Genomic DNA, 14,871 nt, shown 5'->3' on the forward strand with positions numbered 1-14,871 from the left:
AGGGACAGAGGCGCAAAATGCCAAAAGTCAGTTTACCCAAAGATTAGTGACTGCGGGAAGCTGCTCCCCTCCCTGATGGGAGGACTGAGAGGCGGAGTGTTATACGCAACTAATGAGTCATTGAACATTATATCAAAAACTAATGATGTACTTTATGTTGGCCAATTGAATCAAAAAAAAAAAAAAAGGAAGAAAGAAAGAAAGTGGCCCTACCCAGAGCTCGTGACCGCTGCCTGAGCTGGAGCCCAGGATCCCACGCTCACTAGAAGCGCTCCTACCTACCTTCCAGAGGCCAGAACTCAGTCACCTGGCCACACCCACGTGCAAAGAGGCTGGGAGGTGTAGTCTGCCGAGTGGCCGGAAGGAAAGGGAACCGACCCGCTGGCCAACTCATCTCTGCCCATGTGGATAGAGGAGTCACCGTCAGGAGAGAACGGTGACCCTTAGGCAGAAACAGCCTCCAAGACCTTGTGCATGCGTGTGCGCGCACAGACACACACACACACACACACACACACACACGCCTGCCCTGCACAGGAAGGTGGGCGGATTGGAAAGCTGAGTTCCGCTAGCCCCTTCTGTTCCACTGCCCTTTCCTTCTCCTCGCTGACCCTCTGCAGTGCGGCTAGCTGAATTCTGTGTGCTTTGTTTTCAGGGGGCGCTGGCCCAGCGCCAGCCCTGGTGGAAGAGCCAGCTGTTTGTCCGGGAGCCAGTGCTGTTTGGGACTTGGGATGGTGTGTTCACGTCTTGCATGATCAACATTTTTGGGGTTGTCCTTTTCCTGAGGACTGGCTGGCTGGTGGTGAGTGACAAGCTGGTGGCCCTGCAGTTTCTCGTGGGCCCGTGACATGGAAAGCCCTGCACTCTTGGTCATTCTGCAGCTCAGGCGACAGATTCCCGAACCACGGATGCTCCAGAGCACAAAACAAGAAGCAAGCACACAGCATAGTTAGCATTGCTATTTAAATGAGAATCCTGAGAACCTAGGCCTCAGACAAAGGCTCCGAGGGAAGCTTCACCATGGATTTAAGTTATAGGAACTCAGAAATATGAGAAATAGGAGCACAGAAGTCAGGGCACATCATGGATGGAACTGGGGGTAGATCAGAGAGAGCAGACTGGTAGCAACTTTGCCTCCAGTTGGTGACCCTCTCCAGCTTTCCTGGTGTTCTTCAACTTGACTCGTGCCCTCCTGGTGGCACCAGCTCCTCCATCCACACGGTTGCCTTCCCCTGTGACCCACAGACCCCATGTGTAAGGCTGCATGTAGCTGTGCTGGGTCAGAGGTGCATGAGATGGTGGGGGGCAGTTTCCTTCTTCCATACAGAGAACAAAGGCCTCTTCTTTGTGTCTTCTGTGAAGGCATCTTGGGACCTTCCAAGCAGATGTGTGTCCTGAGCAGGGGCCTGAGCCCTTTACAGGGGGCATTTTCCCTGGGACTTCTGTAAACTGAACAGGCTGCTCAAAACAAAAGTGTAACCAGTCAGGAATTATGGACGAGCACCTACTGTGTGCCAGGCTCTACTATGTGCCAATGGGATTACAGAATAGAAGGCCCCGTTCCTCCCCCTGCTGAGCGAACAGCCCTTGCTGGGTAGATTTCACATCAGGAATCCAAGTAGGTCTCAAGGCCGTGTGGGCTCCCTCAAGAGTTGAACAGGCTGTGAATGTATGGTTGCTAAGGGGTCCAGGAAAGTTTCCTGGAGGAGACATGATTCTGCCAGGCTCTGAAAGGTGAGCTGGATTGCACAGGTGACAGAGAAAGTGGGCCATTCAAGATGTGGAATGTACTAGTCAGGGTTCTTCAGAGAAACAGAGCCAGTACCAATAGGAGACATATATCTATAAGAGATATATAGGACATCCTATATATATGATTGTGGGGTTTGGCGAGTCCTAGTGAGACTCAGGTAAGAGTTGAGGTTGCAGGCTTGAGGCCAAAGGCTGGGAACACAGACAGAATTTCTATGTTGCAGTCTGGCTGCAGAATTCTTTCTTCTCTGGGAAACCTCAGTCTTTGCTGTTAAAACTTTCAACAGTTTGGATGAGGCCCACCCGTATTAGGGAGGGTAATCTCTTTTATCTAAAGCCTACTGACTGTAAATGTTATTCACAGCTAAAAATACATTTACAGCAATATCTAGACCGCTGTTTGATTAAACAAATGGTCACCATAGCCCATCCAAGTTGACACAGAAAATTAACCATCACATGGGCAAATTCTGGGGGAGTAAGGGTGCACTGTAGTGGGGTGTATGGGGTTCTCAGCCTCTCAGGAGGCCTGGGTGTTGCCACACCTTCCTGAGCTCTTGCTCCACTCCGTACATAGGTCCTTAGCTCAGGGTTCAGCCTTAGTCATGGCCTGGGTGGGTCTGAATTTTTTTTTTTTATTATTATTAGCATTTGGAAAGCTTAAAGTAGAATCAGCAACCTCCCTAGCATGGATGTTAAGAATTCAGTCCTCTTACATCCCTCCCAAACTTACAGGGGCTCCTGCTTACAAAAACCCAAAGTCTCCAGCTCGGACTCCTTGTCCTGCAGGCAGATTTAGGCATCTGGGATCCACCTCTGCTTTTGTCCCTTCCTAAAGGCCACCTCACTGCCCAGAACCTCTCCAGTCTGTGTCCAAGGAAAGCCCGTCAATCTGACTGCGGTGGCAGAGGAAGGCCCGGCCAGTGACAGCTGGGCCTCTGGTCTCTGCTTCATGCAGGGGGTAGTTATGGAATGGTAGAAAGAGAAAAAGGTAAGCTCTCTATTTTTTTTTTTAAGTATGCTCTACACCCCACATGGGGCTCAAACTCACCACCCTGAGATCAAGAGTTGCACGCTCTACCGACTGAGCCAGCCAGGCGCCCCTAAGCTCTCTATTTGGATTCTTAAGTCTTTAAGGGCCTCTTCTTAACCCTCCCACTGGGCTATTTTTTTTTTTTTTTTTTTGAGAAATGGCTATCCAGAAGTGTCGGTCCCATCCCCAAAGTGAAGGTACAAGTCGTGTTACATTTTCTATTGCTGCATAACACATGATTCCAATAACTAGCAGCATAAGACAAAAACGTGTATTATCTTATAGTTGCTGTGGTCCTGGGACCCAGCTGCAGCTTAGCCGGGTGCCTCTGGCTCGGGGTCTCTGCTGGGGATGCCGCCAGGCTGTCCGTCAGGGCCGCCATCCCACCTGAAGGCTCTACCAACCGAGGATCTGCTTCCAAGATCACCTGCGGGGCTGTCGGCGGGCCTGTCACGTGGCCCTCTTCCTAGGGCTGCCTCCCTACATGCAGCTGACTTCCCAGGGAAGAGCAACCTATGAGAGAGAGAGCGTGCACCCAAGACGAGAGCCCAGGTCTTTTAATATCCTCGTCTCAGAACAGATATCCCTTTACTTCCGCAGTGTTCAGTTCATTCAGAGTCACCAGGTCCAACCCCAACTGGAGGGAGGAGATTACACAGGGCATGCGCTCCAGGGGCTGGGCTCGGGGGGGGGGGGGGGGGGGGGGGTAGGGCTGAGGGTGGGGAGGGGACCCCGGGGGCCGACTTGGAGGCTACCTAGCGCACGAATACAGGGGCTTGCCCTGAAATGATCTGTTTATCGGCTCTGGCATTCGTTTTACCTGAAAAATCGCATTTGATCATGGAAACAAAGGTAAATGTGAAATGGCAAAAATAAGATAGAACTTCTAGGAGGTGGCATAAAACTCGAGTCAGGAGAGGTCATGCCAGATGATTTTCAAATCGACAAATGAACTCTAAAGAATAATTTGGCAACTCGCTTATGACTCGGAAGATGTTGAAGTGGCAGTTTTGGTATGAAAACTCAAAGATTGGTGCAGGATTATCCTTTTTTTTTTAAGATTTTGTTTGTTTATTTGAGATGAGAGCAAGCACAAGCTGGGGGGAGGGGCAGAGGGAGAAGCCGACTGGCTGCTGAGCAGGGAGCCTGATGTGGGGCTCTATCCCAGCACCCTGAGATCATGACCTGAGCCGAAGGCAGACGCTTAATGACCGAGCCACCCAGGCGCCCCACAGGTATCTTTTTATCACATGCAAAAATTTGAAAGCATGAACAGAGAAAGAAAATAGTTGTTCTATAATTTCATTAAAAGATATAAAATCAGCAAAAGAAGAAACTGAATAAAGGCTAATAAAACATCATCCCGCTCTCTTGGCACTCCCAGCGCAGAGGTAAAGCTGAGCTTGGAAGCAGACCCAGTATGATAAGTACTGTGGTACTTCTAAGTACCTGGATGCTTGTAAGAGTACTGTAAGAGCCGGAGGAAGCCCCTCACTACTGAGCCTTAAGTGAGGCTGTCAAGGAGGTGGAGTGAGCAGGAAAGGCGTGCTGGGCAGGGGGCTGGTGGGGAAGAGCATGGGACTTCCCGCCAGGGCATGGGGATGAGGACTGGGTGGTGGAGAGGGGCGGATTGGGAGAGGCCTCGCGAGTGCCCTATTGGTGGTGGGGAGTTACTGAAGGGTTTGAAGCAAGGACGTTGTCCTTCATCTGGAATTTCTTCCAGGCCTTACTCTTGTGGGCTGCCTCAGTCCTTTCCCGGTGCCTCACCTCCGTCCGGGTGGCTCTTCGTCCCCCACCCCTGTGGCAGCCCTGGGGGGTGTGGGGGGAGGTGGTCAGTGCTCCTGGGAGGGCCCTCCATCCTCACCCCTGACCTTGCTGCTTGCTGTTCTGTTGCAGGGAAACACAGGAGTGCTCCTGGGCATGTTTCTGGTATCCTTCGTTGTCCTAGTGGCCCTCATCACTGTGATGTCTGGCATTGGTGTTGGGGAGCATTGTGGCGTTGGCAGTGGGGGTGTCTATGCGATGATCTCCTCGGTCCTTGGCGGGCAGACCGGAGGCACGATTGGGCTGCTGTACGTGTTCGGACAGGTGAGCCTGGGCAGCTGGGGCAGGGGAGCTGTGCCCGGAGGCCATCGGCATGTGGGATCTGTTCCCTGGCTTGGCTGTTAGCCACCGTCTTCTGGTCCGCGTTCCCGTTTGATCTGGGGAGAGGCAAGGTGGGGCAGTTGCCCCCATTTTATAGAGGGGCAGATGGGGGCTCTGAGAGGAACTCAGAGAGCCTCGCCCTCTGTCCAGCGCCCTGACCCAGAGTCCAGTGCTCCTTCCTCCTCACCTCTGGTGCCTCGTGCAGTCCTGATTTGCCCTGGAAGGCAGGGCCTGGGCTGGGACTATTCTTGCTGACTGTTCTAGGGATGGGAGTGCAGAACAGTGGCCAGAGCCCACGTGGCAGCCAGGTAGCCCCGTCCCTGGGGCACTTTCGTGCTGAAGAAGGGACATTTTACCTTCCTGACTTTCCTGGAAGCGGGCACTTCTCAGTTGAGCTGGAGCTCTGGGCTCATTGATCGCTTGCTGGCCTTGTGGGGGGAGGCCAGCCGAGAGCCCCTGCGTGGGCGCCCTGTCTGAGAAGGGGGATCCTAACAGGGAGGTGGTGTGGCGGGGACTCCGGCTCTCAGAACACCAGCGAGCAGGGAGAAGTGCGGAGGCTTATTTAGCTGAAACACAGGGGCGGTGACCTAATGCTGAGGACACAAAGCACAGGCATTAAGAAGCGGCTCTTTGTCAGCACTTGTTGGCTTGGAAAAGGCTTTTATGGTGGTGCAAAGGGTGGTGGGTGGTTGAGAAAACAGTTTAAAGGAAAGAATTTGTCTAAGTAAGAGTACAAGAGTCTCCTCAAAGAAAGCACAGGTTTTATTTCTTCTATTTTTCTTTTTCAGCAGCAGGAACAGGGTATTTTAGCCTAAGTACATCTGATTCTCCAACAGCACAAAAGTGTGTGTGTGTGTGTGTGTGTGTGTGTGTGTGACACGCCAGGAAGGCAGAGAGATTGTCACTGCACTCTTAAAAACCACTTGCCTTTTTACGCGTAGTAGTTTGGGAGGTGAGTGATAAATGCCCAGTTTACTTTATTACCCTGGGGACTTGTCTATTGGATTTTTACTTCTGTGCTATCTCATAGGCAAGCAGGTTGTAGCACCACTCTCTGGGGAGACCAGCTTGCCTGCGGTGGCAGCAGATGCCACAACAGGGGACCAGCCGGGGCGGGGAGGGGGGGGTGGGAGCTGGGATGTTGAGCGTTTTCTGGCGCTGGCAGCTGCTGTTTGGGCCTTTGGGCCTTGGTCAGAAACACTGGGCCCCTGTGGTCAGCATCCTCAGCACGCCTCTCCTTCGCCTGCAGCTGACCTGGGCTGGGCTCTCTGATCAGGGTGTCGGTGCTGCATAATCCGTTTTATATGCTATTGCATTCAGTTTGCTAGGGTTTTGTTGAGGAATTTGGCGCATGTATTCATGAGGGATATTGGTCTGTAGTTTTCTTGTGATATCTTTGTCTAGTTTTGGTATCATGATAAAGCTGGCCTAATAGAATGAGTTGGGAGGTGTTCCCTCCTCTTCTATTTTTTTGGGAAGAGTTTCTAAAGGAATGGTGTTAATCCTTTAAATGTTTGGTAAAGCTTAGTGGTGAAACCATCTGGTCCCAGGCTTTTCTTTGTAGGAAGTTTTCTTTCTTTCTTTCTTTCTTTCTTTCTTTCTTTCTTTCTTTCTTTCTTTCTTTCTTTCTTTCTTTCTTTCTTTCTTTCTTTCTTTCTTTCTTTAAGAGTTACTTATTTGACAGAGAGAGTGCGTGAGAGCAGGGGAGGGGTGGAGGGAGAGGGAGAGAGAGACTGTCAAGCAGACGCTCCGCTGAGTGGGGAGCCCCATGAAGCAGGGCCTGATCCCACGACCCTGAGATCATGACCTGAGCTGAAATCAAGAGTTGGCCGCTTAACTGACTGAGCCATCTAGGCAGCCCTGTAGGAAGTTTTTGATAACTAATTCAATCTCTTTACTTACATAGGCATATTCTGATTTTCTATGTCTTCTTAAGTCAGTTTTGGTAGTTTGTGTCTAGGAATTTGTCCATTTCATCTCAGTTATATAATTTATTGGCATATGACTGTTCATAGATTCCTTATAATCCTTTTGCTTTTTGTAAGATTGGTAGTAGTGTCTTTCCTTTCATTCCTGATTTTAATCATTTGAGGCTTTTTCCCTTTTTTTGGTCAGGCCAGTTAAAAGCTTGATTGCAAAGAAACAATTTTTCATTTTGTTAATTTTTCTATTGTTTTTCTGGTCCCCAATTTATTTCTGCTCCCATCTTTATTATTTCCTTCCTCTTGCTTCCTTTGGGTTTAGTTTGCTCTTCTTTCTCCAGTTTCTTAAGGTAGAAGGTTAGGTCATTGATTCAAGATCCTTCTTCTTCTGGACTGTGGTTGGGGTCTCTGAGGGTCTCTATTCGTGGTTCTTACTAACCTCTAACCTCCCCTCGTCAATCCAGGGCATGAATACATTCATTTTCTTTATTTATTTTTATTATTTTTACATTCACTTATTTTTTTATTTTTTTAAAAGATTTATTTATTTATTTATTTGAGGGAGAGAGAATGAGAGATAGAGAGCACGAGAGGGAAGAGGGTCAGAGGGAGAAGCAGACTCGCTGCTGAGCGGGGAGCCCGATGCGGGACTCGATCCCGGGACTCCAGGATCATGACCTGAGCTGAAGGCAGTCGCCCAACCAACTGAGCCACCCAGGTGCCTTACATTCATTTATTTTTAATGATTGCCAGAGTAGATTGCATGTTTGCCCTAGAGCAGGGGTCAGCAAACTTCTACTATAAAGGGCCAGATAGTAAATACTTTAGTTTTTATGAGTCATACATCTCTGTCACAACTGTTCAATTCTGCTATTGTAGTTCAAAAGCAGCCTTAGACAATAAGAAGAACTGGGCAGAGCTTTGTTCCAATAAAACTTTATTCCCAAAACAGGCAGCAAGCAGGATTTGTCCAGCAGGTTAAAGTTCGCTAAACTGTTGCTTTAGGCATAACAATTTAGAAGATAGAGGGGCGCCTGGCTGGCTCAGTTGGTAGTGCTTGTGACTCTTGATCTCAGGGTTGTGGGTTTGAGCCCCACGTTGGGTGTGGAGATTACTTAAAAATAAAACCTTTTAAAAATATTTAGGGGGCGCCTGGGTGGCTCAGTTGGTTGAGCGACTGCCTTCGGCTCAGGTCATGATCCTGGAGTCCCAGGATCGAGTCCCGCATCGGGCTCCCTGCTGCTCAGCGGGGGGTCTGCTTCTCCCTCTGACCCTCCCCCCTCTCATGTGCGCGCGCTCTCTCTCTCTCTCTCTCTCTCATTCTCGCTCTCTCAAATAAATAAATAAATAAAATCTTTAAAAAAAATATTTAGAAGATACAAACACTGAAAATAATTATTTTTAAAGCTTACAGAATCTTTTCATTGCCCTACCTCCTCCCAAATCCCCCCCCTCATCTATCTGAGGTATTGGTGGCTGGCCTGCCGGGTGTGAGACCCCTTGGCTAGCAGGGGAAACAGGGAACTGGAGCCCCTCCTCACTCGCTGCCCCTCTCACTTTTGTGGGCCTGAGCGCTTCTTTGGGGTTGCTTACCCTGGATACCAAAATGGACAGCTTTAGCCTGCACCAGTTGTCTAAAAGCATTGATTACTGGCTTACAGGCTCTGTGCTGGGTTCTGTGCCCAAACAGTGGAGAACTAGAGAACTCTCGTAGACCCCGTAGAGGCTGGGGTTTTGTTATGGGAGTTAACGTGGGAGTCAAGCAGCTCGAACCTTAAAGAAGGATTTTGTGTCAGAAGGGGAGGGTGTGGAGGGCAGCTATGGTCTGCCAGGTAGGTACCCAGAGGTGAAAAGCCAAATGCCCATGATTGTGAAGGTGCAGTTGTGGTATCCCAAATACCTTGGAATGGAGGTGTTCCACCCTGAAAGAAGGGCACGTTCTCTCTGTAAAATGGTGGGTGACGCCCCCTGCTCCCTGCATTAGAAGTTTCTCTGAAGAGAATGAAAAGGGGAAAGGGATGTCTGTGGTTATGAACTTTAAAAGGTCATAAAAATACTTAAAAAATATAACAAACTCTGGGGGTGTTTATACATTAAACAAGTCAACAGGGATGTTTTCTAATGAAGAGGAGTATTCGTGGTTGGAAGGGAGGGTGGCTGGGCTGCTCTGGGGAGGGCCTGCCATGCTGTTGTCCACACCCCTGCGGGGTGCGGTGTCAAGCTCACAAGCAGTGTTGGGGGAGCCTCGCATCCTAGATGCACAGTGCTCTCTGCACCCAAGTGTAGTGTTTGCATATACAGAACAGTACTCTTCATATGTTTGTTTTTACTTTTCCTTTATAAAATTCTTTTATGGGGCACCTGAGTGGCTCAGTAGGTTAAGTGTCTGCCCTCTGCTCAGGTCATGATCCTGGGGTCCTGGGATCGAGTCCTGCCTCAGGCTCCCTGCTCAATGGGGAGTATGCTTCTCCCTCTCCCTCTGCCCCTCCCCCTGCTTGTGCTTGATCTCTCTTTCTCTCAAATAAATAAATCAAATCAAATAAAAATAAAATTCTTTTAAAGTTACAAAATGATGTTCACTGTAACCAGTCAACCTACTGGAAATAATGTAAAGAGAAAGGCCATCTCCCTCCCCGTCCTGAGCTCACCAGTGTGAACACCTATTCTCCTCTTCCATCACCTTCCCTCATGTATGTGAATTTATGATTGTTGAAGTGCTTGCTGGTTTTTACAAACATGGGAACAGAGTTCATACTCTATTCCATGGCTTGTATTTCTCACTTAACAGTAATTCATAGCTATTCCTTAAGGTCAATCTTTGTTTTTTTTAATTTAAATTCAATTAGCCAACATATCATTAGTTTCAGATGTAGTGTTCAGTGATTCATCAGTTGCATATAACACCCAGTGCTCATCACATCACGTGCCCGCCTTAATACCCATCACCTGGTTACCCCATCCCCCCAACCCCCTCCCTTCCGCAACCCTCAGTTTGTTTACCAGAGTCAAGAGTCCGTCATGGTTTGTCTCCCCCTCTGATTTCTTCCCATTCAGTTTTCCCTCCCTTCCCCTATGATCCTCTGGAGGTCAATGCTTTAAACCTGTGCTTTTTAACTAGTAGCTTAGCTTTGCATAATACGAATGTACCATAATTCATGGCACATTCATCTTCTCTATTCATGCTTTTACTCTCTTCTGTAAGAGTAGTTGTATTTCTTTTCTCATTGCTAAAAATCTGTATTTTTTTTCATTTTTTCTTGTCTTAATCAGATTGCCAGGTGTTTATGTATTTTATTTATCTCTTAAAGGATCAGCTTTTATTTTTACTTTTTTTTAAAGATTTTATTTTTAAGTAATCTCTACACCCAGCATGGGGCTCAAACTCACGACCCTGAGGTCAAGAGTTGCACACTCTACCTACTGAGCCAGCCGGACACCCCTTGAAGGATCAGCTTTTATTCTCTGTATCCTTTCTTTGCTATTTCATATTTCCTTTTATTAAATACCTCCTCCTACTATCTTTTATTTATATTGATCTTTTTTTATCACATCTGAAGTTAAGTATTTTATTTTTTTCTGCCTTTTTCAACTAATAGAAATATTTAGGGTCATACTTTTTTTCCCTTCTGAGTGCAGGATTAGTGTGCCTCTTAAGTTTTAGAATACAGTATTCTCCTTTTCATTACTTTCTAGATAATTTGAAATTTAAAAAACTTCTTATTTTCTCAACATGGTTCAAATTTATTTCTATTATATTTATCCCCCTTGTTGATTTGGAAGTTCTGTGCTTTTTGATCTGAGAATAGTCATAGTCCACCCTTAGAAAAGCCATAATTATACTTTTCCTATAGTTCCCAAACAAGCAGCCTTGCTTACTGTGTTCCTCCACCTAGCAAATATGAAATCTCTGTAACACTTTTACTTACCCGCATTCCATCAATACCCTCACCTCTTATCCCCAGGCTCTTAGATTTTGAGAAGACAATTTAATTTGGGGCTGTTATTGTTTTCCCTGAAAGTAAGTCTCTTTGGTTTAAGAATCCTGACTTACAAGTTATTTTGCAAATTTCCAGTGACATTACCATCATGTATTTAGCATTAACAAAATATTTTTTAAAAGATTTATTCATTTATTTTAGAGAGAGAGAGAGAACACAGGAGGGGCAGAGGAAGAGGGAGAGAGAATCTCAAGTCGACTCTGCACAGAGTGCAGAGCCGGGTGCAGGGCTTGATCCGTCGACCCTGAGATTATGACCTGAGAGTCAAATCAAGAGTCACACGCTTAACTGACTGTGCCACCCAGGCTCCCCAAGCGTTAGCAAAGTATTTTATGAAATTCATGGCTAACTACTATTTCCTCTTGTTCAGTAGCTAATAACAATAGAGTAAGAATGATAATGCCAATAGCTAATATCTCTATAACTCCAACTATGAGCCAGATATAGTTCTAGGACCTTATATGAATTATCTCATAATAACCTTTGAAGCAGGTACTGTTATTATTTGCGTTTCACAGATGAAGAAAGGAAGCACAGAGAGCTTAAAACACTTTCCCAAGCCCCACAACTAGGACGGGAGCCACAGGGTCAGGCCCTCATCAGCTCTCACAGTCCATCCTAACCACCATGCCCTTTCCCACAGCCTCCAGAGGGCTTTCCCGGTTGTTTTGTTCCTGGCCACTTTGGGCTAAAGAGTGATTTTACGTGGAAACCTGAGAGAGGAGACCGTCTGCTGGAGCTACTGGAAACAAAAGGCAGGCTTAGTGCTTGGCCCACTTCCTGGGAGCAAATTCTGTGTTCACCAGCTAGGAAAGCAAACAGTCGGTTGGGAAGCTCCAGGTGCAAATGGTTGCATTTAAGTCCTGGTGTTACCTCTGCATGTTTGAGACCTCAGACACCTGGGAAGGGGATGATGGTCACTGCATTGTTATCATTTGGTTTTTCAACTCTGATATATCTGACCATGAGGGGTCCTGTTGGCCTGGCCACATACTGATGGAATAGCAGCGTCGTTACCACCAGCACGCTCTTGGTATTTAGTCAAGGGTAAGTTTGAGTCGTGAGGTGAAGGCAGGAAAACATACAAGTTTCTCTCTCATCTCCCTCTCAGGGATGACTGTCTTTCTCCTACGTTTATTGGGCTTCCCCCCTCACCCATATATAGCCAGAAATGCCTCCTGTAAGTTTGGGGAACACAGACGATGATGATATGTCTAGGTGCAGAATGAGCTGATCTCATTGAAGAATGGGGCCTCCTTTGTGAGCGTCTCTCCAGTATAGAAATTACATTGCCCTCTGGTCTTTACCTAAAAGAGCTGGAAATTAATGGTGTTCCCAGAACACTTTTCATACAGTGTTAACATATCACAAAGTATTTACTGAATGCTTGCAACATAGTTAGCAAATACAGGGGCTTTGAAGAAGTGTAATCAGCATAGAAATTTTTGTTTTTTAGAATGTTTGCATTCTTGGTGGCATGGGGTAGGGGACAGACTTATATGCATGAAATAAGAATAGACTATGGAACCAGATAATTAATTGCATGGTACTGGCAGTAAGCATAGTATTTATTCAGAGAAAAGGGATGAGGAAAGGCTTCATGAAGAAGGAGGAACATGTCTGAGGCCAGAGAGGGATTGTCCTCTGAGAGAACAATGGGAGCAGAGCACAGTGATGGCCATGATCCCCTCTGGCCTTGGGGGGTGGGGGAGGATCGAACCTGACAGAGAGAAGGGGGCTGAGGAATTATGGAGCATGAGGTTGGTGTTACTCTCAAAGATTTATTTGAAATTGAGTTTTAAATATTTTTTTAAAAAGGTAAAATCATGACTTTCAGGCAAATACAAAATATATACATGCCAAAGATTTTATTTGACTCATTAATTAATGGAGGAGCCCGTAAGATGTTAAAGAGCATTTGAAAAGCTAGGTATTGATTACCTAGTTCCTGGTTAAGCAATTTCATAAATAAGTGTAAGGATCGAATTGCTGAATGAAACTGGTTAATGTCTTACAGGATAACAAACCTGAACCTTTTAGGTTATCTGTTCTACTGGATGGAAGTTATTTGCATCTCCGCTGGACAGAAATCTATAAATCGACAGTAACTTCACAAAGTCTGGGACGTTTAACACGTTTAATCAATAGTAAACAATGAGTAGAACTAAGTACATTCACCTAGATAGTCCTTGTCTAGCCTTTGTTCCAGATGACATTGAAAGGATGTGCTGCTCACTTTTTTTCTTATTTTAAGTTTTAGGTAATTAAAAAAAAAAATAATAGTGACCTACAAAGAAATGGAGAAAAAACTGGGGTTTGCTTCAGTGCCTTTCTAAGGCCCTGAGATGGGACCCCCTGTGTGCTTCTGTTCTCTGTTTAGCTTTTTTTTTTTTTTTAAGATTTTATTTATTCATTTGAGAGAGAAAGTGCATGAGCGAGGGTGGGGGTGGCAGAAGCAGAGGGAGAAGAAGGCTCCCCGCTGAGCAGGGAGTCCAGGGCGGGGCTCGATCCCAGGACCCTGGGATCATGACCTGAGCCAAAGGCAGACGCTTAACGCTTAACGACTGAGCCACCCAGGCGCCCCTCTGTTTGGCTCTTGAATAACTCCGACAGAGAAGTTCCAAGTGCTCTTTGGCCCAGGGTCCCTTCTCCCTCCTCCTGGGATCTTCTCATCATAGTTACCACTGACTGGCGTTCGTGCTCCCCTCAGGAGGATGGGAGAGACGTAGATGAGAAGAAATGGGGGCCTGAGGCAGGAGTCACGGAACGGAAGGGCTCACTGAACCCCCATGGTGGTTCCCAGGTGCTAAGCCCTGACAGGGGTGAGTGGGCCCCCGTGCCGGGCAGCTCTGACCTGTGGGCTCCGGATGCTCTATTCTCCTGCCAACGCGAATGGTCTGTCAGTGTGTCGCAGGTGCCATGTACATCACCGGCTTTGCTGAGTCCATCTCTGATTTGCTGAGCCTCAGGAGTATCTGGGCAGTGCGAGGAATTTCAGTCGTGGTGCTTCTGGCCTTGCTGGGGATTAACCTAGCAGGTGTCAAATGGATGATCCGTCTCCAGCTGCTGCTGCTGTTCCTGCTGGCTGTGTCCACACTGGACTTCGTGGTGGGCTCTTTCACGCATCTGGACCCAGGTAAGACTTCTAGGGGGTCTGCACTGCTTTCCAGGCATTCACAGGGGTGAGTTTGCAAGGCTACCCCCCAATAAGCGTTGCCTACAGGAGCGTTCTGTTCCTGGAACGGGTGAGTGGGCGTGTCCTGGCTGCAAAGGCCTGAAAGCCCCTCCTCACATAGGCATTTGCACTTAGCACATTGTCTGTGTTGCTTTTTATTTTCTTTCTGTTAAAAAAAAAAAACAACCCACAAGAACATTTAGCTAAAACAAAGAATAAAGTAGAACTGGACTAGATAAAGGTTAAATTCCTAACAATGACTTGGGAGAGTGGTAGGAAATGGATCTGGAAGTAGGGAAGAAAATAGATTTTAATTTCGTGTGTCATATTGTATTTCTTTTTTTTTAAAAGATGTAACTAGAACAAATGTTAACAATTGTTATTTGTGGGAGATGGGGACTGATATAGGTTGATTACCTATAGTTTTTTTTTGTAGCAGATTTTTTCCAAAATAAAAATATGAATCCATTAACTGAGCTAAAGAAGGGGAATAGACAACAGGCACACTCTGCACCATTTGGAAATGGTGTTTTATGTTGGTAACGAATGGACCCCTGTTTAACCCTGAGTTTTCCTGGGCTTGGAGGGCGCATGGCAACTCTAAGCCTAAATCCTTGCACTTTGAGTGGGATGCTGTTATCCAGAGCATCTGTAACTTTGTAGCTTCGTGATCTGGGTCGGTTTGGCATCTGAAGTCTTTGTTCCTCTCCAGAGTACAGGGCTGTTCGTAGGGTGCCGGAGAAAAAAGCTAACTGCCTGATATTCCCCACCTTGGGGACTTTGGCTTTTTATGGCGTCTGCATTGGAAAGGGAAAGGGAAAGGGAAAGGGAAATGGGGCCATCCTC

The 14,871-nt window shown here is 47.0% G+C and overlaps 1 protein-coding gene across 1 annotated transcript in view; it reads left to right on the top strand.

Annotated features, from left to right (window-relative positions):
- Positions 1 to 14,871, top strand: part of SLC12A8 (solute carrier family 12 member 8) — a 149,792-nt gene that overhangs the window by 27,376 nt on the left and 107,545 nt on the right. The window contains exons 3-5 of the mRNA XM_027585025.2: positions 656 to 802; positions 4,682 to 4,873; positions 13,755 to 13,986. Of these exons, the coding sequence (XP_027440826.1) occupies positions 656 to 802; positions 4,682 to 4,873; positions 13,755 to 13,986 (571 nt within the window). The remainder of the gene's footprint in view (positions 1 to 655; positions 803 to 4,681; positions 4,874 to 13,754; positions 13,987 to 14,871) is intronic.

This window comes from Zalophus californianus, chromosome 1 (genome assembly GCF_009762305.2).
Source record: "Zalophus californianus isolate mZalCal1 chromosome 1, mZalCal1.pri.v2, whole genome shotgun sequence".
Taxonomy (NCBI): Eukaryota; Metazoa; Chordata; class Mammalia; order Carnivora; family Otariidae; genus Zalophus; species Zalophus californianus.